At 38.8% G+C, this 27,858-nt stretch overlaps 5 protein-coding genes across 7 annotated transcripts; all 5 read right to left on the bottom strand.

Moving 5' to 3' along the window:
* Positions 1 to 280: 280 nt before the first annotated feature.
* On the bottom strand, positions 281 to 8,931 carry fus (FUS RNA binding protein). Of its 2 annotated transcripts, none has more exons than XM_057345052.1 (15): positions 8,790 to 8,931; positions 8,299 to 8,323; positions 8,037 to 8,197; positions 7,732 to 7,906; positions 7,359 to 7,627; positions 7,091 to 7,271; positions 5,360 to 5,394; positions 2,391 to 2,423; positions 2,173 to 2,282; positions 1,956 to 2,085; positions 1,754 to 1,855; positions 1,543 to 1,669; positions 1,366 to 1,463; positions 989 to 1,121; positions 281 to 836 (listed from the first exon to the last, which is right to left on the bottom strand). In XM_057345052.1, exons 1-15 carry the CDS (start codon positions 8,800 to 8,802, stop codon positions 797 to 799), a joined length of 1,632 nt encoding a protein of 543 aa, XP_057201035.1. In that variant the 5' UTR covers positions 8,803 to 8,931; the 3' UTR covers positions 281 to 796. The 2 variants fall into 2 exon arrangements, with proteins under 2 accessions (XP_057201035.1, XP_057201036.1); XM_057345053.1 differs by having other exon boundaries at positions 8,037 to 8,191.
* A 94-nt stretch (positions 8,932 to 9,025) lies between these two features.
* On the bottom strand, positions 9,026 to 13,968 carry si:dkey-16l2.17 (serine protease 33). 2 transcript variants are annotated; one of them, XM_057345057.1, is made up of 7 exons: positions 13,102 to 13,968; positions 12,919 to 12,999; positions 12,771 to 12,794; positions 12,394 to 12,559; positions 11,696 to 11,967; positions 10,909 to 11,075; positions 9,026 to 10,763 (listed from the first exon to the last, which is right to left on the bottom strand). In XM_057345057.1, the coding sequence occupies exons 2-7, from the start codon at positions 12,965 to 12,967 to the stop codon at positions 10,512 to 10,514; spliced, it is 930 nt and encodes a 309-aa protein (XP_057201040.1). In that variant the 5' UTR covers positions 12,968 to 12,999; positions 13,102 to 13,968; the 3' UTR covers positions 9,026 to 10,511. The 2 variants fall into 2 exon arrangements, with proteins under 2 accessions (XP_057201040.1, XP_057201039.1); XM_057345056.1 differs by having other exon boundaries at positions 12,919 to 13,968.
* A 237-nt stretch (positions 13,969 to 14,205) lies between these two features.
* Positions 14,206 to 17,482, bottom strand: kat8 (K(lysine) acetyltransferase 8). Its single transcript, XM_057345055.1, has 11 exons — positions 17,038 to 17,482; positions 16,796 to 16,870; positions 16,508 to 16,683; positions 16,299 to 16,352; positions 16,003 to 16,167; positions 15,610 to 15,699; positions 15,350 to 15,490; positions 15,173 to 15,266; positions 14,913 to 15,063; positions 14,534 to 14,688; positions 14,206 to 14,448 (listed from the first exon to the last, which is right to left on the bottom strand). The coding sequence occupies exons 1-11, from the start codon at positions 17,357 to 17,359 to the stop codon at positions 14,384 to 14,386; spliced, it is 1,488 nt and encodes a 495-aa protein (XP_057201038.1). The 5' UTR covers positions 17,360 to 17,482; the 3' UTR covers positions 14,206 to 14,383.
* Positions 17,483 to 17,844: 362 nt separating this feature from the next.
* rnf25 (ring finger protein 25) lies at positions 17,845 to 22,504 on the bottom strand. Its single transcript, XM_057345054.1, has 10 exons — positions 20,941 to 22,504; positions 20,427 to 20,498; positions 20,217 to 20,313; positions 20,040 to 20,107; positions 19,894 to 19,963; positions 19,744 to 19,815; positions 19,432 to 19,578; positions 19,224 to 19,313; positions 18,780 to 18,917; positions 17,845 to 18,700 (listed from the first exon to the last, which is right to left on the bottom strand). The coding sequence occupies exons 1-10, from the start codon at positions 20,973 to 20,975 to the stop codon at positions 17,942 to 17,944; spliced, it is 1,548 nt and encodes a 515-aa protein (XP_057201037.1). The 5' UTR covers positions 20,976 to 22,504; the 3' UTR covers positions 17,845 to 17,941.
* Positions 22,505 to 23,371: 867 nt separating this feature from the next.
* Positions 23,372 to 27,704, bottom strand: si:dkey-16l2.16 (ras-related protein Rab-35). The gene is made up of 5 exons (XM_057345058.1): positions 27,410 to 27,704; positions 25,667 to 26,413; positions 23,956 to 24,006; positions 23,624 to 23,747; positions 23,372 to 23,501 (listed from the first exon to the last, which is right to left on the bottom strand). The coding sequence occupies exons 2-5, from the start codon at positions 25,719 to 25,721 to the stop codon at positions 23,372 to 23,374; spliced, it is 360 nt and encodes a 119-aa protein (XP_057201041.1). The 5' UTR covers positions 25,722 to 26,413; positions 27,410 to 27,704.
* Between the last annotated feature and the right edge of the window lie 154 nt (positions 27,705 to 27,858).

The following is a 27,858-nucleotide window of genomic DNA, read 5'->3' as shown; positions in this document are numbered from 1 at the left end:
TTGTCTTAATATTTAGTCAACTGTCATATATGCTTGTGCTAATGAGGATAAACTGTGTCAGAGAACATATACAGTATTTTATGAGACTATTTTGCTTACCTCATCAATTAGTTAAAGGTTTCTTGGATGCAACTGGGGTGTCAAGAGTTGAAGCTTCCTTAAAAGACTGATGTCTTGTCTTCATCTTCCACAGGGTAACAAGTTGTAGGTTTAGGGATTGTCTGATTTTTAATAGCAGTTTATTAAGTCATCTCACCATTTACCTTCTCATTGTCAAATGGCCATTGGTACACATAAAGTATGTCTTAACAAGTAAACATAATGCAAAAATGTAAAATGTTTACATGAAAAGGAATTATTAGGAATTAAACAAATGCATTTTTTGTTAGACAGATACTTGATTTTATGTATCAAAGATTGCCTCTAAAATCCACTGATTCTAGTACAATAAAATGTAGACGATGAAAAGTGCTGAGGTAAGTAATGCCAAACATCACAGTTTATTTTTTGAATCCATTCTTATTGTCAAAATGTCAAAGAAAGCATGTTTAATAACTGCATAAATAAGAGTAATACTGTGACCAAAATCCCAGAAAATACAGAGAGAGTAATCATCATAATTTCTAAAGTGAAAATATTATTTTTTTTATAAACGGAAAAATTAAAACATGAACAGAACTGAAACAAAAACACTTCACAACACAGAACATGAGAAACAAGGTTTACAAGCTTTAGGGTGGAGTGTACATTGGTCCCACATCAAATTAAAGTCTGATTTGAACAAAAGAGTTTCTCATCAGTAAGGCCTCTCTCGCCGGTCATGTCTGTGTTCACCCCTGTTAAACACAAAATGGACACATTTTAATAGTGTTCTCACATATAAAATAGTGTTATACGCCTGTAATCACTGCACAGTATATACAGGCAATATATAAACAACATTTCTACCAGTTAAATATATAACATGCATCATAATGACAAAATTCACCTCGAGTCCATTTTGCCAGGCCCGTATCCTCCACGGTCACCTCCTCTCCCTCCCCTAAAGCCTCCTCGATCACGACCACGGAATCCACCTCGATCAAAGCCACCTCTGCCTCCCCGGTCCCCACCATAACCACCTGTACACATAACATGCTTTTACATGCTTTTACCACTGCTCCGGGTGTACGTGTGTTCACCACTTGCTGTGCGTGTGTTCACTACTCTCTGGATGGGTTAAATGCAGAGGTCACATTTCGGGTATGGGTCACCATATCTGACTAATAGGTCACTTTCACTTCACTTTCATAAGAGTCCACTCTTCTAGTTAATGAAGTTAGATGTCACTACAACATCTTGTTCTTTTGGAAATGTTCTCTTTACCTTCCATCGGTGGCATTCCTCCTCCACTGCCTTCTGGTTTGGGATCTTTGCACTGATTACACTCATTTCGCCATGAGAAGTTCAAATTACCACATGTTCTAAAAAATAAATAAAAAATCAACATGTGTATGCGCACTCCTCCAAAATCTTTCAAAGCATGTACGAACCAACACTTACGGGTTTGAACATTTCCAGTCCCCTGCTCTCTGCTGGCCACCTCCATTGCCACCGCCACCTCCATTATTGCCTGGGAAACCACCCCCACCACCTTGTCCTCCGCCAAACCCCCCACGTCCCATTGGCCCTGTATGAGAGGAGATGAAAACAACGTCAGAAAAAACAAAAAGACAAGCACTAAAATAGGAGTAACCCATACTTTAGATTTTACCTCCTCGACCACGACCACCTCTCATGCCTCCACCACCTTGTCCAAATTCAGCTCTGCGAGTGGCGAAGGACACTTTGATTGGACTTCCATTAAAGTCTTTACCTGTGGAGACAAGGTATACAACATAACTCAAACAAAAAATGGGATATAGATGCAGGCTGGATTAAAGGAAAGATGCTGTCAGATGGTCTATTTAACCCACCATCAAACCAATCGATGGCAGCTTTGGCAGAAGGGGGATCATCAAAGGAAACTGTGGCCTCGCCCTTGAGCTTGCCTGTCTCTCTTTCTGTATACAGATTTATCATGGGTAATCCTGTCTTCTTATTGACCTGTGTGAGAAAATGAATAGTGAGGCAAGGGGAACTATGTGAAAATTTCTGCTGCACATTAGTTTTCAGGCTATTTTTATTATGGACCTTGATGATGCCAATCTGCTTGAAAAAGTCTGCAATAGAGTCTACAGTATAGTTGTCTCCAAGACCTTGTACAAAAATGGTGTTATTGTCAGAATTATCCTGGTCCAGCACTGTAAAACAAACAAACAAAAAAGATTAAGTTTTCACTGTTTGCGTAATAGATGTAAACATAACATAATATTAGTTGCTGTAGTTAAAATGTAGATCATTTTACTTACTATTGTGCCCACCAGCTCCATGATCCCTGGGCCCTTTTAAGCAAATGAACACTTATTAATATTAAGTAAGTATGAATGCAAATACACAATTCACAAAACCACATTTACATCAATTGTTCTGACTTCCCTATCTACATACAGTAAATAAATACACACATACAGTAAATAAATACACGCATACAATTCGTTACAAAAAAATAGGCATGCTTCAGATGTAAGGAACAAGAACTGTAGTTACATTTCTGACTCCATGAAAGCAATTCTATAAGCACCAACCAACACATTCAAGTTTTCTAATTACACCACTGTACTTTGTTTCCAAAAATGAAGTTGTTGGACAATGTTTTGGAAATGCAGAAATAACCAATGTTTAAATAGTCCCAAGGACTCAAGTGGAAGATTCCCTCTAATCGCAGCTTGAATTATCTTCACCTATTTATACCACAGATCCTTCATTTTACGAAGGTCAAGCACACAAAAGCAACCTAACCACAGTAATAAAATCACACATTTCCAGTCTCGCTGCTAGATAGCAGCTGTTGGTACTTTTTTCACCATCTCATTAGTTGTAGGTATTTAATCAACATGCATTTATAAGAAAGTGTTACCTTCTTTCACCCAGCCACAATTATACACCCATTTTGTTTATCGTAGGCTCTATAAGTGTTAGCACTGAACACAATTGTTATCGGTGCACATTAGGAAACGTCACATACAATATATTGAGACACATTCATAATCTACCTGAAGTCATTCTCTATCCCACAACACATTCAGACTTTATCCCCAGAACTGTCCCATTCGTGTAGCTTTTATACAACATCAAGTACATTTCCAAAGCATTAAATCAGTTACTAACACATCTTTGTCTCAAACATCAGAATTACTTTTCAGTAGCCTCACAGAAAGTCATGAAAATAACTGGTGTACTTTCATCATTCAACCGCAGAAGCATTGAGCGTGACACTGTATTTGGCATAGACAAGACATCCTCAACCATGAAGTGTAGCATGCTCCTTGATTCTAATCCACCAGATTTCAGAAAAACTGAAAAACTTCTACGCATCACAACTTTCAGTGGGTCCGACTTCGTATTATTGACAATATGACGTGTAAACTTCAATACCTTGTTATAGCCTGTAGATGCAGTATGCGTTTGTGTGGCACCCACAAGAAAGTTCAGGCTGTTGTTGACATGTTCTAACAATTGTGAACACATTTCAAACCATATCAAAAATTGTGAATATACTGTTAAACTTTTTATCTTCAGGGATTCACCTTTTATTTTTAATTCGCTCTTTGTACGTACATTTTCTGTGTGTTGTGTTGATATATTTCACCTCAGCATCTTCATTACACAATTACAACCCTAAAACCTTTTTCTTGTTGATGGCCCAACTGACACGGATTTTCGAGAATCCGTTTGTTTTCGGCTTCTGAATCATTTTAAAAAGCACACTGGTCATAACTTAGGTTGATAGATAAACAAAAAAATTAAAATAAAAAAATATAGATTCTTAGTTTCAGTCCAACATAACCATCAACTTTATGCCAAAAACTGTCCCCAAAACAAAGTTTAGAGTCCGGTGAACATTTTGAATATTCATCACAAAAAAAATTCCCACAAACTTTAGTGACATTACCAGCACCGTTAGAACCCCTAAGTCAACGAAGGTTTATGCAGATCACTTTCACACTGTTCAACCAGTACAAAACTAAACAGTTCCACAGTAGATGCAAGCATTGGCGACGAAGACCTAATCGGTGCCAACTATAATGACTTTGTATGACACCTGTTCACAGATTTGGTCTCCAAACCAATAACGTAACCATCAATATTTGGAATCGCATTCTTGTAACAGCTTTTGAATTATTAGATGCCACCATGTATCACCAACCATTAGGTACCATTTGTATTAGGTACCACTTGATTTCCAATTTTAGACCTAATGAACCAATGAAAGTATTTGAAGGCCATCTGAAATAAACCCCCTAAAAAAACACAGAAATAGGAAAATGACTGAAGACTTCTTAGAATGTTTCACGTGTGCCAAGAGGTAAACACTTGGTAAGGGTAATTATATGGAACGTTAAACCACTTAAATCTTACAGTGGTCCTTTACAGCAGTTTGAAGATAAAACAATATTTGTATTTACAAAAAATGAACATTGAACATGAAAATTGTAATTTTACCTAAACCAATGTTAATCGTAACTGTTTTACAAGCATAACCGTTACAACCAGGTTTGATGTTTACCACAAACTGTGTATTTACCTTTCTTTATTTTAGTCTATGCAACAATGAGTGCGTTTACATGCACAAAATAAATGGATATCTATTAAAAAATCAGCTTATAAAAGAAAACTGTTTTTCACGTGTTTACATGCATATCAATTAACCGGCTACGCAGAGAACCGCGTTTTTGAGAATTTGAGACTTGTCAGGTTTGTCACGTGCAGTGACGTCACCATCGATAGTCCGTCTAGTAATTAAAAATGCTGCGGGAAATCGGTCAGAAGCTGTATTTTTATATCTCTTCTCATGTCCGCAGTACCTGAATATGCAACAATCGTTTTTCATTTTTGCCGTTTCCATCAACTGCATGATTCGAGAGCGGACTTTTAAGAGTTATTTTCAATTTGGGACTTTTACTATTGCGCTGTCAAGATAAACTGAGAGAAAACTGGTAAAGGTGCAACGCCAAATCAGAGTAATGGGCAAAAAAGCGGGGTTTGCTTACGACGTTTATAAGCTTTCCCCGATAAAAGAAAACCGTTTTAAGCATTTACCTGACCTTACATGTTATCAACTTATTAAGCATAATCGGAGAAAGACTGTGCATGTGAACGCACTCAATATCAGTAAACTACCAACCGTCTGTGACAAGACCAGACCCCCATTCCTCCCTCTTAGACCTGGCACTCTTTAAACCCCTGAAGTTCCTTGTTTAAAGAGTTTGTCACTTACCACCAAACTTATTGAATCCTCCACGATCGCCCATTCTGATGGAGAAGGAGAGAGAAGCGAGACGAATTGAAGGTTGATGAGGGTGGTGCCCCATTTCACTCTTGAGGCCGGAGAGACCCCACCATCTCCACCATTCTTTCTACAAGACCCACTTTTCCCTGCCATCCCCTGTCACTAAATTCATCTTGGATCATAACCCATAATCATACAATTCTTTGGCCTGTTTACCTTTAGAGAACAACCCTTACCATCTTTCTTTACCTGACAATTTTCAGTGATTCAGTTGATTGAATCATCATTTTTACCAAACAATATTTTTTCTTTTATCAGATTGAAGGCATTTATTTAACCCAAGACTCTTTCCCATTATTTGGCAAAGGGCAGACATATTTTGTAACATTGGACTGAAGTATTTGCTTTTAAATTGATACAGTAATAACTAATGCGAACAGCTTTTGGAATACTTCGGAAGCTTCATAGTGCTTTTGAATATAGACTTATCCTCACTTTCTTAGTCCCCTTCCTGAAACAGTTTTCTAGCTCGTTTTTCTTCTTCGAAAGGAAAAGCCTAATCGCTGAACCTTGTAGAAAACAGCCTAGGAGGAGATTTAAAGATTCATTAAAGCATTGCAACACAATAATCCTGAAGGAAAGGATGGAGAAGGTTTCAATAATAAAGTGTTTTCATGACAGCACCTTACGGTGTCAACTGAGTTTTAAGATCATCTGATGCTCATGTGACAAGAGATGATACTGACCTTCATATTATATGAGCAAACTATAAAATACTAATAATTGCTTGCTATTTTCCAAATTAGCTTTAAATGTGGCAATATCAATCATATTCAAAGCATTTTTTGGTTTACTAATGTTTGTAAAATTATATTTGAGATGAATATAAAATTTGAAACCATTTACTACACATACTATGCCTATGCATGCAAAACATATTACCAAAATCTATAAAACAGTATTAATCTGCGGACCCCCATTTAGGGTGTTTATAAACACTCTACATGTTTTCATGCAATGTAAGAACGTGAAGTCAAATACAAGATGTGATGTACTCCCAAAGACAAAGAGGTAAAATGATCAACTTATTGCCACAGGATTTACAGGTCCAAACCCATTAATCATTCATTGTGTAATCCAGGTAAGTCAGTGAAGAACAGATTGTCATTTCAAATAAAGACCTGGTCATTCATTACGATTTCTGATTTGTTTGTGCTCAGTGTTATGTGAACCTCTGGCTGGTTGCATAGTGTGTAGGGTAAAGACAAGGAAAGGTTTCGCAATTTAAGTTATATTCAGAACACTTGCACCAACTTCATCATTTATGTAAATACCTGAGGACCATCAATATACACCAAACCATTCAGGGCTTTAATTAGACAAATTCTTTGTCTTTAGTTGCACCTATTGTCAACGTTGTTGTTTTATGTGAACCGTAACCTTACGCACCAAATCAAGATACTGTAAGATCAAGGCCACCATTTACTTTCAGCCCAGCCAGTTTAGGTTTGCATACAGTGGAACACCTTTGGCTCTTTTGTAACTGAACCAACATTTCAACCTTTTAACATGACCAGCTCCACAACTTGTCCAATATACTATGTACCTCTGAAGCTTTTGATTTATTAAAAGACACTGATGTATACAGGTGGACTGCATGTGGTGAAGAAGATGAGGTTTCTGAAGAACAGAAATGCATAAAACGAAATGCTTCCTTACCCCATTCCTCCTCTGCCACGGGGACTTCCACGCCCACCTCTGTCAAACCCACCCGCCCCTCGACCTCCAAAGCCACCTCCTCCTCCCCCACGACCACCTCTGCCATCCTGGCTATATCCACCATCCTGACCGCCATAGCTTCCTCCTCCACTGCTCAAGGGTGGAGAATCCTGATTGTACCCTGAAAATTCAGAAAAATCTTCATTTATCTGTGGAAATTAACCCATGAGCAGTTACGAATCTACGTTCATTATGACGTCTCGCTCACCTCCCTGTCCATATTGACTTTGTTGCCCGTAGTTCTGAGGCGAAGGAGAGCTGTAGTTGGAAGGTGGGTTGTACGGCCCACCTCCATGTTGAGAGGACTGTTGTTGTCCTACACTCGCCCCGTATCCACCACTCTGCCCTCCACTGCCCCCATATGCTCCAGATTGCCCCCCACTGCTACCATAACCCCCACTTTGACTTCCATTACCACCCCCACTCTGTTGCTGCTGCTGTCCATAGCCAGATGACTGGGAGTTGTTGCCGTAGTTACTGAAACACAAAATGGGTGTAAAACACTCTAAATCAAGTTCAAGTTGAGCGGTTCAAATTAATTGAACAACACAGTAAAATCTAGATATGACCCCAAAACTCACCCAGAGCCAGAGGAAGGGGAAGAGTGATGCTGGTTATAGCCAGAGAAAGAGGGCGGCTGGTTGTAGCCTCCGCTTTGAGACGGTGGAGGCTGGCTGCTATTACTGTAGCTTCCAGAACTATAGGACTGACTGGTCTGACTATAGCTCTGGGAAGGGGGTTGAGACCCATATCCTCCTACAAAGGCAATAATTCAGAAATTTAGTGAGCTTGGTATCATTATCTACAGCATTTAAAATATTGATAAACATGGAACTGCCACAGTAAATAGCAAACACCCACAATATCAAACAGAAATCAATGATACCTGACTGGGACTGTCCATAGTTGGAGCCATATCCACTCTGACTGTAAGGAGCAGAGCTGCTCTCTGAGTTTTGGTTGTATCCTCCATAGCCCTGTTGACTGTTGTTCTGGCCAGAGGGTTGACTGTAACCCTGACTGGACTGTCCTTCATAACCACTGTAACTGACCACAACACAACGTACTCGTTAATTTATCCGAGCCCTTTATTGTAACTGTTCTAATCGTACGGTAAAACGTTGGGATGGAAATGGTGAATATCTTACCCGTGGCTCGAAGACTGAGCGTAATCTAAAGGGGAAAGAGAAACCACGTTCATTATGAACCCTTATGATAAACGTTCTAGTAACGTTATGTGTTGCGTTGCTAACAATAATAGATGAAGGCAATACTCTTTTGAAATTGTTCAAGATTTTTATTTTTTATTGCAATCGACGTATCTCGTCTCATACAAGTAACGTTAGGAGAATGAATGTTGGTCAGTAGCACAAACCAGCTCCGTTTGAAAAAGGCCGCAAACAAAATGGCGGAAGCCGACATGTTCTTCTATTCAGACTTTCACAAATAAATCGCAATCGCATCAAATGTGTTCATCGCTATCATAACAGGGCGATTTATTGCCTCTCTATATTTTTGCTAGGTGTGACAAACATATAACGTTATACGTTTTGGACAAATTACCAGATACGTATTTCATCACTGCTGTATGGCACAGCAAATACCGGCTACAAAAATAATTTTCCATTGAATGTCTTACCGTTTGACGCCATAGCGCTTAAAATCCTGTTTGGGTGTTGATGCAGATGACTGTATGACTAGTGTGTTCACCTGTCCTGTGGTTAGGAAAATCAACTGCGCAACAGACTACTTTGGTTCGCTCGTGCATGTAGGCGGCTCGATCTCTACGTGATGTCATTGGGTGCATCAATGCATTTGGACAAAAGATTAAGATGCATTCATTTTAAATCCATTTAGTTTAACAAAAGATTCAACACAGATATTTTATTTGTTTATTGTTTACATTATGTACATAAAACAATGTGGGACATTCTACCAGAAACGTACATCATCTGTCTTTGAACTGTTACAGTGAATATTTAATCCAAAAAATGTCTAAAACTGTAACGTTTACAGAGTTGTTCTGTAAAGGAATAAGTAATTCATTAGGTTCTCAGATAATTTTTTCTTTATTTAAAACACTTTTGAAAATCACAAATCCTGTCCTTGGACCTACAGCTTTCATAGTTTTGTTATGCTAAAAAAATTATTTAGAAAAAAACTCCATGAATAGCATGTTTAAGTTGTTATCATTCATATCAATTGATTAAAAACAAGACATTCTACATAAATTCTGCAAATAAATATTTAGTATTATAGTATATAACATAGTCCCCATGTTTTTGGTCAGTCCTGTCACGTTTACATAAAACTCAACATAAAATGTGTGCAATATGCCTTTGGTTTGACATCATTTGACTGAGGTGAAGCTGACACTGATCAAGGGTGAGTTCTGTCATTTAATTGTATGATTTTAAGCTTGTTTTTGTATGGGTTTTTTTTTTAGGAGGTCGAGCTAAAGTGTCAGGCCCTGTCAGGGTTAATGTACGTTTCTGGTAGAATGTCCCATTTAAACAATTGGATGTAGCACCTTTACTGTATAAAACTCAAAATAAGGAATGCTGGAAATTAAAACTAAAAGGCAAACAAACCATTGTCCTAAGCATGAAAAAAAGAGAGGGTGCAAAAGGAGTGGCATACTACCTTAATGTATAAAATATAAGAAATAACAACACTAATTTTAAGTTATGTGATATGGTAACATGTAGTGTGCAACAATATGCAGTCAATTCATTTTTTCATATAAAAAACAACCATAACAGGCTATATAAAATAATGTATTATGATATTGGCATATGCAGTGTTTAGAGGTCCTTGTAACATTGTTTATGTGCAATTGAAAAAAAAGTCCAATACCAAATAATAATAGTATAACAAACTAGATTAGTTCAGTAGGCAGGATAAGATGACCAGATCACTTCATCATGTCACATTAATTAAATAATAATAATAACTTTCACTTGTTTTGCATTATTTACATTTCTCATCATACCAGCATTCAAAACACAGTATCATGGCAGGTCAGTGCCACACCAACAAAACTGGTGTGCTTTATAACAGTACCATAAGTGATTGACAATTAGTATACAGTTTAGATTGGTAGTATGGTTCTGTTCTGGGCAAAACAGCGCAGCGATAACCCCCTTAGGGTAAACAGAACAGAACAAGCAGATGTCATTAGTTCTTAAAGACATTAAAGTATAACGCATAATTAAAATGTAGTTGAGACTTATGAAAAGGAAAGTCGAGTCCCGATTGTAATGTGAGTGGAGGGTAATTTGCTCCTGAGCAACACGATTAACTGCTATTAGCTGAATGAATTCATGAACGGAAGCTGTGATTGCGTCATATTTCTATCAATCTACTGTCTCCAAAAGAAAACTAATGCAAAAGAGAGGCCTAGAATTAGAGATGTTTGACATTGATTCTCCGAAGCATGACCCAACAACTGAGCTTCTGGAACCGTGGAGTGGATGAGGCCTGCAAAACTTGAAACTTTGGAATAGACACCCGGTCGGTTCCGTTGAGCACACCCAAGTCCAAAACTTACCACTCCTACCTGAATCCATGTCCCGTTGACAGCAGGACAAACTAGAGGGCCCCCAGAGTCCCCCTGAGAGAAATAAATATAGTTATTTAGACTGCAAGACCGTAATTAACTGTAATAACACCACACATAGTGATCTGTTGCTACTGAATGATGTGTAAGATGTCTGATTGCAAACCAGCTTGTAGTACATAGATGTTTACTCTCATACCTGACAGGAATCTTTGCCTCCCTCCATATATCCAGCACAGATCATGTCTGATAAGATATTCACCCTTTCTGAATCAGATGCTTGAATCTTGTACATTGACTGGCAGGAAGACCGGTCAATAAGAGGCACTTGTACCTCCCGCAGTGCCCCAGTTCCATTGAGAGAGACTATTTGGATGAAAGAATGAAGCAAAGCAAATTACGAAACACAATCATTGACAAGCACACGTTACAAAATGTATTTTTATCTTTTTTATAAAGCAGTGGCAATTATGTCCGGGTTATAAACGCATTAATTAGCACGTGCTGTCATCTGGCGACTTTTCGGGCAGGCTTTAGCTACATTCCATTGAAAAGAGTTGGCAACACTGGTGGTGACGGAAATTTACAGTTGCTTGAAACGTCCGGAGACTGCAATGATGAAGGAGAAACTTGTGTTGGCTGACGCGGGTTAACCGAGCAAGCGCCCTCTGCTTGTACCTTTTTTAAAGTTTCTGATAACATGACAGTTAACAGCAGCTAGAACGCTATAATCCTTGCCTGACAAGACAGCTGTTTCTGTGGTTACCTAGCAACATAAATCAAAGACTCAACCAAAATGTTTTCGAACATGAAAAGCGCGTTCTATGTGATCGCCCACTTAGATCACAGAAAAGCTCATCTTCGAATAAAAATCTTTGAGAAACCCAATTTTACTCTTTCCTCTGGCTTTTGAGCTCATTTTAATGCTCTCACTGAATAATCCATCAACCTCAATCCAATGTATTTCCTTTTATTAATGGACTTACCCCCCTCCTGTGTGTGACCCCAGCCTGTGACATAACATAAGGTTCCACTGTCGAACTGGAGCCCTGCATGAGGCAAACACACAGGCTGGATCCTGTCTGACCAGGTGAGCGGAGAACGTAGCTGCACTAAAGCTAAATCTCTGCCCTCCTGTGGGTTGGAGTATCCTTCTGGAACAACCACTCGCTGCACTTGACTGACCATCTCAAACTGGCTATAGCCATTGAGCTGATGACGTCCCATGTTCAGACGATATGAAGACACTTTGGAAGGGCTGTTGGTTAAACAGAAAACATCAGCTCCCATGCAACGTTGAATATTTGGTTTATTCCTTGTCTATAATGCTTGGAATATTGTGATGTTAGATTCTCATTTGAGGATTACTATGAAGTATTCAAGACAGACCAGAACAAAGGTTTATCATTTATATAAGGGATAGTGCAGAATAAAAATTCTGTCATCATTTATTCACCCGCATGTTGTTTGAAACCTGTATATAACTCTTTCATAGAACACAAAAGTCAGTGCGGTCCATTGTTGTTTGGTTACCAACATTTTCTTTAGTGTTCTTCAGAAGAAAAAACTACCAGTTTAGAATGACATGAGAGTGAGTAAATGATGACAGAACTTCCATTTTTGGGTGAACTATCCTTTTAAGGCCATTATATTCTGGTGACATTTGTTGAAATCATTGCCTTACTTAAGAAAGCAGTGTGCAGCAGAGAGAACCCAGTTTCTTGCTATTATAGATCCACCGCAAATATGGCCGGCAGTTCCCATCTGAATGTCCACTTGCCAAGGCCATGCCCCTTCCGATGTTTCAACTCCACCTACAATGCGTTTCCCCAGGGGTGGCCTGCCACACACTTATGCCAGTAGGTCAGAGATTATTTAGAATGCCCACACAGTAAAGATTTCCATACATAACACAACTGACAGAACAAACCTCCAGAGTATTATTACATAAACCTACTGTCTATATTGAGAGCAACACAAACATGAGACATAAGGTGTGTTTAAACTGTTACAGGTAAGGTTACGAACCTAAAGAAATTGTATAAACTGAAAAAGAATTACCTTGTGCCTCACATATCAACACACCTGTATTGGGAGTAGTTTTGAAGACAGAAAGATGAATTAGGTATGATGGGTTTAATGAGTACATTGAATCATAAGGTTAGATCACATCTAGTGGTTTGTTACTGCCTCACACACTGATGCCTACCTGTTACAACCAAGAGAATCAGCAGCGGGGAGTTTACTGAATCACACATTCCGTTCTGTTGAGTTTTCGGCAAAGAATTACCTGAATGTTTTAAAGAATAAATTACGTTGTTTGTCCTTGGTTTGACCCTCCCGCTTCAACAACAACAACAACAAAAAACAACCAAGACCGGTACTCACTTACTTGGAATGTCAGAGGTCCCAGGTTTATATCCAATGGAAAAATAACTGTGATTGAACAGAAAAATCAACGATCTCCGTCCTTTTGACGCGCGCTTTAGTTATTCGTTTCTTAAGAACAACAAATTTAAACCCCGACACCCAAAGACTTTATGCGCGCCAAAATCCAGGTATGTCTTGTTTTGAAAGCGAAACGACACGCTCTTATACTCACTATATTAATTTAGATAAGCCTTGAGATTGAACAAAAGAGAAGAGCACCAAACGAAAACGCAAGAAATCGTTGGATGCCACAGTACCTGTTCGCGTCTACCTGCTGGCAGCATCCAATCACAACCCGCGGTTTCAGTCTCCTCCCAAATAATGAGCCCGTTGTTCTCAGCATTCTCACCATAGCGGAGGAAAGAAAAAATTCCTGTCTTTCGTGGTGTCCAGTTATATGGAGATTGCTGGTGGACAACAATTTTAAGTAATTACTCAGGATTTACCACCCTTTTGTATATTGCATTGTCTTGGCTGAATATAGGCTACCTGTAGCTTGCCCTCGAGGGCAAAATCTTAGTTTATTTTTAATTTGTTAGAACCGTCTCGTGAAATTAATGTATGGATTGTGCCATATTTATTTTGATCTCATTATCATTATTATACATATAAGATTAAAAATGTTTATTTTTTATTCTTGAAATGATTTATACACATGCTGCACTCTGTCCTAAAGCAAAACATTGAGATATATTAGAACAAATGAAAATAACTGTTGTTTCATAAGTCTACATAAGACCATTCTTTTAAAGACGTCACTTACCCTATATATACTCTTATACCTATGATTCTTATCCATAGACAATGAAGTATCAACTTTCAGTTAAGAGGCAGACAGGTGCTACATGAGAAATAGGTTATTCTATACTGCCTGATGAATAATTTAGCATAACTGTTGCTTTATATCAGTTTTTCATCCTCAAGTACTCAATTATAAGGCATGTGAGCATGTGAACTTGTAGGGGAGTCCATGATTAAATATTAAACCACTTTACAAAACACTGATCAACCACAGCACTGCACTGATGCAATGATTGAATGAACTTAAGGAAGGCTCAGAAACAATGTCATGGGTATTATTTTTCCATTTATTTAAAAAAGATAACATATTCAGTACAGTGAGAATTTACATCTTCCACTCTTTGAGAAAGTATTCCTACAGGACGTTTGGATATACTGTGACAAACATTTGGGGTGAAGGAGAAGTCTTACTCTCTTCATTGTTTTGTCATGCATACTCTGCCTCATTTTTTGGAGAGCTTTGCCTGCTTGTGTTTAGGTGGTGCCCATTTCAAACAATGTGTGTCCACTGTTAAAATGCAAAAAAGTGACATGTTTTAATTACAGTTTAAAACACAACACACATAACATTAAAACAAGAAAACAACTATTACCTGTTATTGGTGGCTTCTTGTACTGTGCACTTTTGAGATGTTCGTCTACAAGTTTGGGTGTGACACAGATGACATGCTGACCTTTCCAGTACTTGACCATGTTCAGAGACTGTAGTGTGCTAATGATGTCACTCTGTGTGATGCTGGTCATTTGACTGTGGGCATAGACATTATTTCTTAGTCAGGTCTGTTTATTAAAACCTTAGCTGTTAATAGCACACAGCAAAGTAAGTAAATATGCATAGATCAACTTTATTTATTCATTCATATTTTTGAAGATTGGATTGGTTTACAGATTTATGAGGATATAAATGAGTGTATGTGTAAGAACACAGAGTATTTCTTTGCATGCAAATTTTAACCTTTGTATGTTATGTACCTGAGGTCCTTTATGGACAGTGTCCCTCTGAAGTCCCGGAGAATTTCCAACAGTACCCAAGACCAGTAACTCCTATAACTCAGCTTCCCCAAGTCCGATAGAGGCTTCTCTGGAGAACCCACTGAACTCTCCAGCTTAGATAATTCGTAACCTGACAAGCAACATAAAACAGAAAGAACAATTAGTCATTTTTATAAATATGTTTAAGTAATTAGATCAAATGTGATAAACTAAAACAGTGATACAAGAGTGAAACTTACTGAACGCAATTAGAAATTTTCCATAACCTCTTCGTTGGTATGGAGGCAGAGTGAGAATACAAGCAACGTTGTTTCCATCTGGGGATTCTTTCTCCTGCTCAAGAAAAACGTTCAATTAATAATCAACCCTGATATATTTGTCACAAACCAGACCAAATAAAGACACAAAGGCTTTACCTTGGAGAAGTAACCCACAATGTGTGCTCCCTGTTTGTTGACTTCTGTGAGGATGTAAAAGATGAATGGCTCCACGTCAAAATAAAGTGTTTTATGATCCAGAAAGAGTTTTGCCAGCAAACATAGATTCTGACAGTAGATCTACAGCAAAAAGTAGGCCAAAGACAATGAGAAAAACAGTGAGAGGAAACCTACTACTTACAATAAAGATGGTATGAAATCAGTTTTATAATAAATGACATGGACGAAATTTGTCTCACCTTATGGTCCTTCCCATCCACCTCATATACAGAGATATTGTTTCTGCGGTATATTTCTTTGCCTGGGGGCTGACGCCACTGACACTGTGACTGTAACAGGAGCAGTTGAAGAACAAAGATGCAGGAAAAATAAAAGATTCCAAGAAATTGAATAAAAACATTGTGAACCTTACTGATGACAGACGATATGGTAACGATAGAAATTCTGCAAGCTCTAAACCAGAATCATTTGAAAACAGCTGACAGATATAGACCAACCAATCTAATTTCATTAGGACAAATGCTTGGAAAAATCTAAGAAACAAAATGTACCACCCAAGACATACAGCACCCCCTATGGTTCAATGGCAAGAATTAAGCTTGTATAACAACAAAGTCTTATTGAGGACTGACCAAGTGGTATCTGAAAGTCTTCTCATACTTCGTATACTTCAGGCAGTATTCACATATCCAAAGCTTGGGCTGTTTTCCATAGTCCTCAGGGAAGGGCGAGAAGTACCATGCATCAATCTCAAAGTTGCCAATTTGGATCTTGTCCACATATTTTACTTTTGTTATCTAAAAATGAAAAATTACAGGACATTTTCATCACATTGAAAAAAGACTGTCTGGTGTGTAATGCTATATAAAACAGTTGCTTGGTGCAAATACTATTTTGCTGAGCATCAACCAAACAATGCTTATCTTACCGCTTCATGCTCTTTTTCCAGGGCTGCTGTGGTGGGGTCCATCTCTGCATAAGTCTGAAGGAAGAAGGTGTGTTATAAACTTATATGGTTGCTATAAGACTGATATTCAGACTTTAAATAAGCCCACAGATTTCGTACAAGAACTAAATATGTAACTTATTAACTCAGTGAGATTTTATACAGAAAAATTATGCACATAGGATACAAACCTTCTGAACGTGGTTTATTTCATCATGTTTACGCTTTTGATTTCGGGTGATTTTCCTCTCTGGCTGGTCACCAAGCTCTCCACCACCCTCCTCAACACTCTTTCTTACTGCATCTTTTACTGTCTTTGTCAGTGCCAAACGAGACTTTCCAACCCACTCATCCAAACGCCTATTGACTGCAAATAATAAAAGAGAGAGGATGTATGTCAATTTAAATGGCTATACCAGCAGATACTGGTGGCATGTGCAGTGGCTGCTTAGTTATGTAATGTTAGATATAACACTCACATCCAACATAGTGGACATAAAATTCCTCTCTTCCCTCCTGCTCGTTCAGCCTGGACTGAATAACCTCTGCTGAATCTGGGGATAAAGTAAAAAATCATAACATACATTAATAAGGTAAGGTACATGCGCGAGCATTGCTATTGTGTATTGTAATGTGTATATTATACAGTAAATGGGATCAAACCAACAATAACAAACTGTTTTTTATATAATGTTATTAGCCGTGTCCGTTATTAACTTACGCCATGTCTTGTCCGCACGCTGACAGAGGTAAGTTTCCCCAATTTCCACCGACACCTCCTGCTCTCTGCCGCAGACATGCGCCATTCCATCCCCAGAGCGCGGCGTACTCGAGCCCGCGGCTTCTCTTTCACGATCCGCGGCCTCCATTTCATCCTCCTCCCCGCCGCTGCCGTTTGATGAACATGCCGCTCGTGTTGCCGATTCCATGTGTTCTCGGATACCTCCGGCATGACAAGCGTCTATTTCAACATCCATTCGTTCCTCCGAGCCGCACGTAACGTACGAGCTGCTCATGTCTGAGTGACGACTGTTGTTGGACATCGTGGATTTCAAAACATTGCGCACCGCGCTTAATCGAGCATGCGCAGTGCACTGTTGTCTCTGGCCTACCAGCGTCTTTGTTTCACTCGAATAGCCAATGGATAACCCCCCCTCATCCTGAATAAACGTTATCAATTTTTTATGTTTTACTTTGTATATCCTTACTGTTCACTATACATTTCATTTTAACAGTTTCCCTGTCTAAACAGGAGGGCAGTCTGGTAAACTTTTCCTATATCATTCTAGTTTAAGCAACATTTGAAAAATCTCATGTTTTAAGTCTTAGGTAAAAATGCATGTTTTTCAAGATGTGCAGTGATATTTACTAATCCAGTATAAAGTATGAACTGTAACTGGTTACATAAAATTAAACATTTTTGTTATGCAGCATGAATCTATAGCTAAACAAGACTATTTTCTGTCATTTTCTCTATTAACAATGTTGTGCTTATAACAGACAGAAAAACAGGCTTAAGTCGGTTAAATGCTTGTGGAGAATTTTATTGTAGATGCAGTAATGAAGGTACATCTGGTGTAACTGGGAGGTATGCTTCTTCTGACTGTACCTCCCCTCTCCCACTGTCAGAGCACTCCTTCCTTCCTGAATTCTTTTTCCACTCTCTGATGCAACCCCCTCCCACCTCCTCTGTGTGACCCACCTCCTCTGTGATGATGACCAGCTCCTCCCTCTCTGGCTCTGTGTCCTCCTCCATGGTGGCCAACACCCCCAGAATTATCCCAGTGATTGGGTCCCTTAAAGTTCCTCTCATGCCAGTGTCCGTGATGGCGTCCTGAGCCACGACTACCGCGCTTTAATCCTCTACCCAGATGTTCCCTTTCCTGTTGTCCTTCCTGTAAGATTGTCTGAGAAACATCTTTTGACACATCTCTGAGTTGGCTCACATCCTCTCCACTGGAAGTGTCCTTTTTTGTAGCAACAGGTTTTTCTTCTTCATCGATCAAAGGCTGCTTGAGTTTTGCACTGAATTCACAGGCCTCTCCCTTTGCTGCACTTTGTGATGTGGTGCTTGATGGATTTGAGTTGACACAGTTCATTTTATCAGAAGATTGTGAGGGCTTGCTTATGCGTTCCATCCCTGGTGTAATTATCACATGACGTGCTGAACCACCTCTTCCACCACCTCTTCCTCTACGACCTCTCCTAAAGTCACCTTGTTGTCTTCTGTCGTGACTGGACTGATGCTGTGATTGACCTGCGTTGCGTTGACTTGGAGGGACTTGGGTTGTGTTGGTAGAATTTGGGAACGGGGAAGAGAGTGACTGACAAGATTCTGCACCTGAGGCATCTGTACCACGGGTTTCAGAAATATTTTCTGGAGCCTTTATAACACAGAAAATGTCTTAATTTAATATCAATTGAGAACAAATAGTTGTAAAAAATGTTTAATTCAGGATTTACCTCATTGATGTGAATAAGAAACCGATTAGACTCCGCTTCCGGGTCAATAACTCCACCCTTTTCCTTCTGCCGTTCCAGAATCTTTTGGAGTTCTGCCCATTTCTTTTTAAATTCCTCACCAGTGGCCACATCCTCCTGCTGTGTGTGAAGGAATAATAAACACAATGCTCATGTGTATCCACAGCATGTGACCAGTATGCATGCATAGGAGTGTTCAGCTTTCATTCTAGACATGCTGGGCAGCTAACAACAAGTTACACAAAAAAGAAAGACTACACACAGGACAATGACGTACTGTTTAAAAAAATCTGCTTGGCACTGAACACAAGAGTGACTTTGTCCACTTGACATTTCCAACAATGATAAAAGTCATGCACAGAACAGTTTATTTTGCCAACACTGTGTCCACAGAGAATGATACAGTATGTCATGATGTAGTTGTACCTGGGTGAAACTAGGAGCAGGTGAGGACAGGAGGGCATTCAAATCATAGGTAAGAGGCTCTCGGCATACAGGGCAAACAACGGCCAACTCCTGTTAATAAAAATAGAAGAAACAAGGAGGAGATTATGTAAGTATTATCTATAAATGTGATTTATTGACATTATAGACAATATGACAAAACAGTAAGAAAACAGTGTTAAAGCCACACCTCTTCTTGTGTCCTGTCTCTGGTCTTATCCTCCTTCAGCTCTCGCTCACGGTCCTTCAGCTCCATCTCAGAGTAAGTGATGTAGCGACCAAGACAGTGAGAGTGGAAATGATGATAGCAGCTGGTCTTAGTGAAGACCTCACCTTCCTATTGTGAGATTAAACAGAGAAAACTAAATGTATCCCAAAATATCTAGTTTCTAGTTTTTGTAATGTCTTGGTCTGCAGAATGCATTGATAGTACAAACATAACAGATAAGACAATAAGTCCATACATTGGTGGTATTCTCTCTATTGAAATATAAATACCAACCTTAAAGCCATATAGACAGATAACACAGTTTCCATGGGGAATATTGCTCTGTGTCAGAATCTCTTTGGCTCTCTGTGAGGATGAAAAGATTTGTATCACAGAAGTAAGAAAAGGGACTGTAGATATACAGTACAGTGTGGAAATCCAAACCTCTATGAGCTGGTAAAGTACAGGAGTCCCCAGGCATGCCTCTGCCTCCATCTGCAAACTCTTCTGTAAACTGGGGAAAAAGAGAGGAATAAGTAAAACAGCATATTTAAAAGTTTTAAAAACAAAGTTTAATAATACTAAATCACCTTAGCAGAATATCATCTGACAGACCACGTGGATTGTGAATGGAGATGCAGGGAGATGAATATGGATACTGGAAATGAGTAACAGTTACAGTCAAAAACTTGGAGTAACACAAAGCTGCTCATAGAAAAAAGTATGATAATTATATAAATTATATTTTACACAAGTTTGGTACAAACCTGAAGACACAGATCCATTGTCAGTGTAAGACGGACAAACTGAGAGAGACAGTCTTCTGCAGTAGATGGATAGAGCACCAGACTGACTATCCACCCTCTAAATGGGACAGATAATAGCATATTTATTGTTGTAGAGGATATTTAGAGGAAAGTTATTAATCCTGTAAAATGTATGAAAAGCTATAACTGCAACAAATGCTCAAGATTTACCCTTCATCTTTCTGAGTAACACAGAGGTCATCCAAATAAATGGACTGCAGCACTTCAATTTCAGACTGGACACTGCGGTGTGAAAAAAATACATCGACATGAGTTTTTCACACTTATATTACAGATAACCGGAAATGGCCAAAAGCATACATATGAGCATTTGTTTACGTTGATAGCAAAGCATTCCGAACACCCATGAATTTAAATTAGGCCAAAGACTGAACTATGAATTAATTTATAATAGCTTCCGACAATTTGTTTAGCCAGGTAAACTGACAATTGGTTACTAGGTAACACAACATTACATAATACAGTAACGTTATGTTAGTTAGTCCATCAGATTTAGACGGGTATGACAGGTCTAGCACATCGTTAACAAACACGCTTGAACATTCTACTAATTTAAGGCTCACAAATACAATACTTTGTTTATAAATCATCAACATTTAATTTGTGTAAGAGTTCGTAATATGTGTAGAATTCTGTCAGTATTTACAAGCAGCTCACTACTCACTCGCTCTCGGCCGCCATGTTTCGGAGTGACGTCATATATCTGTCATCGGTCAGCTGAGACAACAGAGCCGTTTAAAAACAGAGTTACGACACTCGTATAGACGTCCGTTGGAAGAATGGAATGCGGAACTAACTCGTGTCATGCCCTGTGTCTCAATCAGCTCCCTTGTTCAGTAGCACTGACCAGGGAGTCAGCCATTTTAAGGGCTGCCTGTCTCATTAGCAAATCCTGCCATTGCACTAAAACGTTCGTTCCCTAAAAATTCCCACAATGCACGACAAAAACCAGGGAGCATCGATGGAAATAATAGAATAATGAAAGTGTTTCTCATATGTATTTCAACCAGTATTAAAACAAATCAGAAAGATGTCGGTCACTTCCGTACAAATACTTCCGTATTTTGACGGATGAAACAGAATTGTCAATGAGAAAAAAAGTGGGCGTGGCTTTCATCTTTTTCTGCGATTTGAATGGATGTATAAAAACAGCCGTTGCATTTTGAAATGGAACTGGTTGCAGACTGACAGTTGAAGGGGAGGAGTTACCGGATGCTCCGCCTAAGCCGTCTAACATACGTCATCTAAGATGTGTAGCCATTACAGGATGGAAGTGCATTTTCAGATTTTAACTAAAGATTATGAGGCCACACGTTTTTTTAAAAAGAGAATGACCCACAATGATAAACTATTTACAATAAACACTGCAGTATTTCATGAAAAAACAGGCATTGTAATTTTTAATTTCTTTAAAAAACTTTAACTTTAAGCAGTCACGTCACAGGAAAATAAGTGAACGGTGTCCCAATGAGAAGGGAGCCAGGGTCCTTACCAGTGCCCGGACCCATGTACACAATTCTACTGATTCACGATCTATTTACACAAATATAGTTGCTGTTGTCTGTACCGCTAAAATCCATTCAAATAGCTTGACAGCACGGATTTGTTTGGAACTATTGAGCGCTCCATGAACCACGTGACCACGCGGCGGCGATTTCAAAGTGTGTCGCAACTCTGTTTTTCAACGGCTCTGGTACCAACACAATTTAAACAAACAGCCCTTTCACTTTTTTTATTCAGTAAGGTAAATCCATGAAAAAACAAGGAATGAGAAATTATGTAATGTTATATAGGTCGAACTGTTATGTAAGACGACAAGCCATCGAGTTCATGCAACAGCCACTTGCTTCTTTCACAAATGCTTAGAAATAAACGTTGTGGTGTTTGCGATTTAAAATAATTTTATTGCTGTTTTATTATTTGCATACAGTATTGACATGGGGCCTATACCCATTTTTAATTCAACACTAAACATCATCTCTCACTAATCACAGTAACACTAACACATTAGAACGGTTCATACGTCTTTCTCGGACCAGACTTTTGATGCCAGTGTTTTTTTTAAGCAAGTTAATTCCCCTCTTGTAAAAAAGTGTTTAAAACAAACAGTGAAGTTCGGCACTTAATAGGTTATTTTCTTTTCTTGTCTTCAAGTCCATATTAAGATAAAAATGTCTTGTTGCAAAGCGAAGGTGTTTGATTTGTCCCTCTTCCCACACGTGCAAAGACTTTTGCTTTAACAGCATTTCTTCCCTTTCTTTCTCCTCTCTCTGTCCCTGTGGGAATTGATATGGACTGTGTCCTTTTCTCTCTCCCTTTCTCGTTCTGCTCGACTCTGGCTCTGTTTCTTTGCCCGGAGGACCATGTGGGTGAAAGCCATGAACATCTGCAAAGAGAACAAAATGTAAGACATATTGCACAAATATGGGATATATGTCAGTGTCAGAATTATGATCAAAATTTTCTTTTTATTTCTAAGAAATAAAATTCTTTAGACGACACCCCTGATAGCACAGAAAAATCTGGCAGACATCTATTTGATGTCTGCATTTACATCTGCAAGACATTGTTTGATAGTTTGCTCATCTGCAATACGTCTCCAAGACATCTGCTGTCAGATGTCATCTAAGATGTTTATAATTTAGAATGCATGTAAAACTGTTCTTTCCGAGAAGTTTTTACACAGCAGATGTTTACCTTCAGATCTTTAGCAGACATCTTACCGACATACCTGTGCTATCTCGGACAATTTAGAAATAAAGTCCTCACCTCTTCTACATTGATGTTCTCTTTAGCACTTGTCTCAAACATCCTCACACCAACTGACTCTGCAAAGCGCAGAGCATCTTGTGTGTCCACAAGCCTTTTAGAAGGATCATCATTCTTGTTTCCCACTAAAATCAATCACAGTATTCAAATTTATATAAGTTAGATTTTTTTTAATACTACAGTCAATTGACTAATATATCTATATCTTCTATATTACAATGCATCATGGGGGAACTAAGGTAGACAGAAGTGAAAGAAGTTAGGTTACTAAAATTAATTCATATTTCCTTTAATCTCAAAGTTGTGTGTACAAAGTTAGAAACAAACTAACCTAAGATTTTGCAGACATTGTCACAGTTCTGCGATATCTCATTTAACCATCTTTTCACATTGACGAAAGATTCAGGGTTTGTGACATCATAAACAATGATGACACCATGTGTGTTTCTGTAATACCTAGAAAGCCCAACAGAGACGGCAATGAACAAGTGGAGAACAGACAGATAAAAATCAATAAGAATCATCAAAAATACATGACAAATGTTATTCACAATTCATGAACAGTGAGTTTGACTTACGTAGAGGTGATGGTTCTGAACCTTTCCTGCCCTGCAGTGTCCCAGATCTGGAGTTTTACTCTTTCTCCATCAATCTCTACAGTTCGAATCTTAAAGTCAACTCCAATAGTGGTTATATAACTGCCTATAAAGTACACAAGAGCATGAATGTTTACTCAGTTATGAAATCTTGAATATCTTCAAGCCAACATACAGCCTCACTGTGTCTTGAATCAGTCTTGTATTTGAGAACACAGTGAATAGGTCATGAATTCACAGCCCCCCTGACTCATTCGTTCTTTCTCACACAATGACAAACACACATAAACACACTCAGAGCCAAACAGACTCACCAGAGAATGAGTTGTCTGCAAATCGTAGAAGCAAACTGCTTTTCCCTACATCTGTAAGAAGTCGAAGTAGCATTTGTTAAACAGTCAGTTTGTTAAAGAGAAATGTTTTTAATGAATCACTGTATCATAGTAATTATACTATTTAGTATTATACTAAAGCCTTGACAATTAAATAATACCATAATAAAAAAGAAAAAGTGCAATCGCATGATGTGACTAACAAACATATTAGGTTGTCCATATGTGGACATACGACTTAGTCTGTCCATTGGTGACAATGGTCTAAACTAAAGTTTAAGACCAAGTGGAATTTATGACCCACGTTTCTATATCACAGTTTAAATGATTAATGACCACAGCATATTAAATGATGCCGTTATGGTTCATATCACAATTAAATGACAAAAATGGTGAACATACAAAACTGATTATAGAGTTCTGTAACAAAGAAAGGTACAGGCATAAAAGGTTTGTTAAAGGCATTGTTTACCCAAAAATAAAAATTCTGTTTACTCACCCTCTGGTCATTTCAAATCTGTATGACTTACTTTCTTGTGCAGAACACACATATTTGTGCAAAAATGCTGGTAACCGAACAATAGCGGGACCCGTTCACTTCTTCTGTATGGACCCAAAACCAATGCCAAGTCAATGGGTACCGCCATTGTTCAGTTAGCAACATTCTTCAAAATATCTTCTTTTGTGTTCTGAGAAAGAAAGTCATACAGGTTTGAAATGACAAGAGGGTGAGTACACAATGACAGAATTTTCATTTTTGGGTGAACTATAACTTTAAAATGGTCTCTGGCATACTGTTTAAATGACTAGATATTTTAAAGGGGTCATATGACAGGGCTAAATCGAATATTATCATTGGTTTTAGATGTAATGCAATCTGTATACACGATTTAAGGTTCAAAAACGCAGTATTTTCACATACCGTGCATGTTTGTATCTCCTCTTTGCCCCGCCTCTCTGAAACGTGCAGATTTTTTACAAAGCTCATGGCTCTGAAAAGCGAGGTGTGCTATGATTGGCCAGTTAACCAGTGCGTAGTGATTGGTCGAATACTGCAAGCGTGTGACGGAAATGTAACGCCTCTTACCATGTTTGGAACATCAGGTTTCAAAGCAATTGTACTGACAGGTACGCCCACCTTACTTGTGTATACATTTGGGCGGTCTTAGTCAACTCATACCACGAACTGACGTGGATTTGTGGGGGTGTGGTTACACGAGGTGTTTCAGGCAGGTCTGGGTGACCATTCGCTTTTAGATAGAATGCATCTTTTGTTCCCACACTTTAATTTTTGCAATTTTACGTGTCTAATACATGCATGGGCAACTTATAACACACCAAAGACACAGAAAAACACGTATTCGCACCATATGACCCCTTTAACATGCAATCAACGCTGACTCATGGCAATGGCTCACTCAGAAATGGATGAGGACTAGGCGTACTCATAGTAGTTTCATTTCAGTTTTCCACTTTTTTGGTTAACGTACAATTGCACAACAGTGTTTCAGTAACTGTACTAAAACTAACTTGAGAGCATTCACATGAATAAACGGTGCTAGAGATTTAAACTAGCTTAATTAAACATGATCAATACTGAACAGATTCTTGTTAACTGGGAAAGAAGTTAAACGATAGACATGAAACCAACTTAGTTAGTTAACAAACATATGAGATCCACAGAGATACTGACTGGAGTCACCAATGATGAGCAGCTTGAAGAGATGATGGTAGTCTTTTCCTGCCATTCTTCTGATCAGGTCTCAACTCCTCAAAGTCACTCGTTTAAGATCTTAAAGTGCCAGGATGTTCAGTGCGGAAGGTTTTGGGTGAAACACTGCAAGCATCATATGATCGTCTTTCCAGATTTCCTCAGAATCCAACCTTGAATTAAATCATCAGCACCGACAGTTCCTTACAACCAGCTCACGGCTGCCAGCTGACTGCAGTGCATTGTCATTTATCGATTCCAGCTGACTTTTGGATTTCATTGACAGGGCATTGTCTGCGATACATTTGATCCCTCAGTGCAATAAACCATGTTCATGTAAAAACACGATTTAAATGTCAAATGATATTTGTATTGCTTTTGTCCACATTGGGAAACTGTAGTTAAAATCTATGTGGAATTTATTCTGCTGACTCGCCCTCCAGTTCAAACAGATTACCACATAGCTAAAGTTTAATATCAAATAACACTACAGAAACAGCTGATTTATGAGGGTAAAGGAACCGAGTCATCTGGAGAACAGGGCGGATTGTTTGAGATGTCTCTCTAAATCTTGATTTCTCTGATATGTAGATTGCATCTCGGTCACTGTAATCCCATTCTGCTGGTTTAACCAAAACATCCAGGGACTGGGGGTTTTCCTCACTTTTTCACTCCATGTGACTGTTGAATTGCAGGTTGCCTCAGTTAGTACCCTTGTTTAAAGTCAGCCTGAAAAAAGCAAGAGGCAGGTATTACTTATGCATCAGTTCAAATTTAGACACACCCGTCTACCCTGAACAACAGCTGTGTCACTACATTTAGCTTCTCCCACTCTTAAACACAAATGACACTATCGCCCTGTACAATCGGAAACATGTATCATTGAGGGAGATCGGTGTATATGTACACAGTGGACGAAACAATTCAAGGAACCACATCAAACCGAACAAACTAGCTGCTGAGTCAAGAACTAAAGACAACGCTACAGATTAGGTAAACTGCCAAAAAGTTTCCATAAAAACAGGAAGGGACGTGTTTTTCCTGAACTGCTTTTGTTGGTAGAGCACAGGCTTCTCAGACATATTAAAACACGAATATCGTGTTAAATGGCCTGGCTAACATTATTGACTGCTATAGGCCCGTGTATACACATTGTAGACAGAAAATTGAAGTGAAACTGACACACCTAGCCTCAGGTCCGCTAATCGGGCACAGATTTTTTATGTGGCACCACAACTAAATTCCTGGAAAAAAAACGAACTGGGTCCAGAAATTAAAAAGGAAACTATTGTCAGGAGCAGCTAGAAAACAGCTTGAAAACTAAATGCAACATTAAAAGGAAAATAGTAATAAAAGAACAGCAGTTTCTAAGGCAGATCAATAAATGCAGGTATACTTCATTAAACTGCTTTTTAGGACGAAACTGACAACTTCTACGTTAAAGTATAATTTAGAAACTCACATGAAGCGATTAATCAGGACACACCTGTAAAAACAAGCGTTCCTACTAAAGCTGAAGTTGACCTTATCGTCTTGATCTGCTTTTCCAAGTTCCGTCTTCAACAGCTTGATGAAAACTTAACCATTACTCAACTCGTCAGCCGTTTGTCCACATTTCGCAGTTGTTTTGAAACTCAGCTAGGCTAGCTACTTAACTAGCCGCAGATGTTCTACCACATGACCGCGAGATAATAAGATCAAACTCGGAGGTATAGAAGAGCTCACCGAGAACACATCACATGTTCCGAACGCTCGTGGAAAACACGAAAGACTTGGCGGAAGTCCCTGCTGGGCTGGTCAGTCAGTGTTAGTTAGTCCTGCTGTATTATCCAGTGTTCAGGGGAAGTTCGGACAGTGTCCAGCGGTCGCAGGGATCAGATCCGCCCATCGGAGGCCGCCGCACCTGAATGTCGAGTCACTCTCATCCTCATCATGTGCCTGAGTTTGTTTCCTCCTCCCTCATACCGCTACTGGCTTCCCGTTGCTATCTCTGCTTGTCTGTTCCACCTTTGACAATGACTTTTCACCACATATTTTTGTCTCTCAAAACCTAGCGAGCCATTTTAGGTATTCAGAGCTACAACAAAGTAGCCTATTAAAATGCTGTCTAGCCAGGCATATGACAAGGTTTTGAGACAACTTGTTTATTGAAATGTATGTTACAGTGGAAAAAT

Source organism: Triplophysa rosa, linkage group LG11, assembly GCF_024868665.1.
Source record: "Triplophysa rosa linkage group LG11, Trosa_1v2, whole genome shotgun sequence".
Taxonomy (NCBI): domain Eukaryota; kingdom Metazoa; phylum Chordata; class Actinopteri; order Cypriniformes; family Nemacheilidae; genus Triplophysa; species Triplophysa rosa.
Note: the sequence above shows the minus strand (reverse complement) of the source record. Positions and strands in the feature narration are given on the sequence as shown.

Excerpts from the sequence above, each read along its gene's own strand:
- fus (XM_057345052.1), bottom strand. Across the intron at positions 7,272-7,358 it reads AAGTCAATATGGACAGGGAG|GGTACAATCAGGATTCTCCA; the intron begins GTGAGCGAGACG and ends CTGAATTTTCAG. Across the intron at positions 2,283-2,390 it reads TGGAGCTGGTGGGCACAATA|TGCTGGACCAGGATAATTCT; the intron begins GTAAGTAAAATG and ends TTTGTTTTACAG.
- si:dkey-16l2.17 (XM_057345056.1), bottom strand. The coding sequence starts at position 12,967 with ATGTGTGATTCAGTAAACTCCCCGCTGCTGATTCTCTTGGTTGTAACA. Across the intron at positions 12,560-12,770 it reads GTTGATATGTGAGGCACAAG|TGTGTGGCAGGCCACCCCTG; the intron begins GTAATTCTTTTT and ends TACTGGCATAAG. Across the intron at positions 11,968-12,393 it reads GCTGCACACTGCTTTCTTAA|CCCTTCCAAAGTGTCTTCAT; the intron begins GTAAGGCAATGA and ends TTTAACCAACAG.
- rnf25 (XM_057345054.1), bottom strand. The coding sequence starts at position 20,975 with ATGACGTCACTCCGAAACATGGCGGCCGAGAGCGA. Across the intron at positions 20,108-20,216 it reads CAATGGATCTGTGTCTTCAG|TATCCATATTCATCTCCCTG; the intron begins GTTTGTACCAAA and ends ACTCATTTCCAG. Across the intron at positions 19,314-19,431 it reads GAGACAGGACACAAGAAGAG|GAGTTGGCCGTTGTTTGCCC; the intron begins GTGTGGCTTTAA and ends TTTTATTAACAG.
- kat8 (XM_057345055.1), bottom strand. The coding sequence starts at position 17,359 with ATGTCCAACAACAGTCGTCACTCAGACATGAGCAGCTCGTACGTTACG. Across the intron at positions 16,684-16,795 it reads TTATGTCCACTATGTTGGAT|TCAATAGGCGTTTGGATGAG; the intron begins GTGAGTGTTATA and ends TATTATTTGCAG. Across the intron at positions 14,689-14,912 it reads CTGTCCATAAAGGACCTCAG|TCAAATGACCAGCATCACAC; the intron begins GTACATAACATA and ends CTATGCCCACAG.
- si:dkey-16l2.16 (XM_057345058.1), bottom strand. The coding sequence starts at position 25,721 with ATGGCAGGAAAAGACTACCATCATCTCTTCAAGCTGCTCATCATTGGT. Across the intron at positions 24,007-25,666 it reads GCTCATCATTGGTGACTCCA|ATGTAGGGAAAAGCAGTTTG; the intron begins GTCAGTATCTCT and ends GACTTCTTACAG. Across the intron at positions 23,502-23,623 it reads TTCAGAACCATCACCTCTAC|GTATTACAGAAACACACATG; the intron begins GTAAGTCAAACT and ends TGGGCTTTCTAG.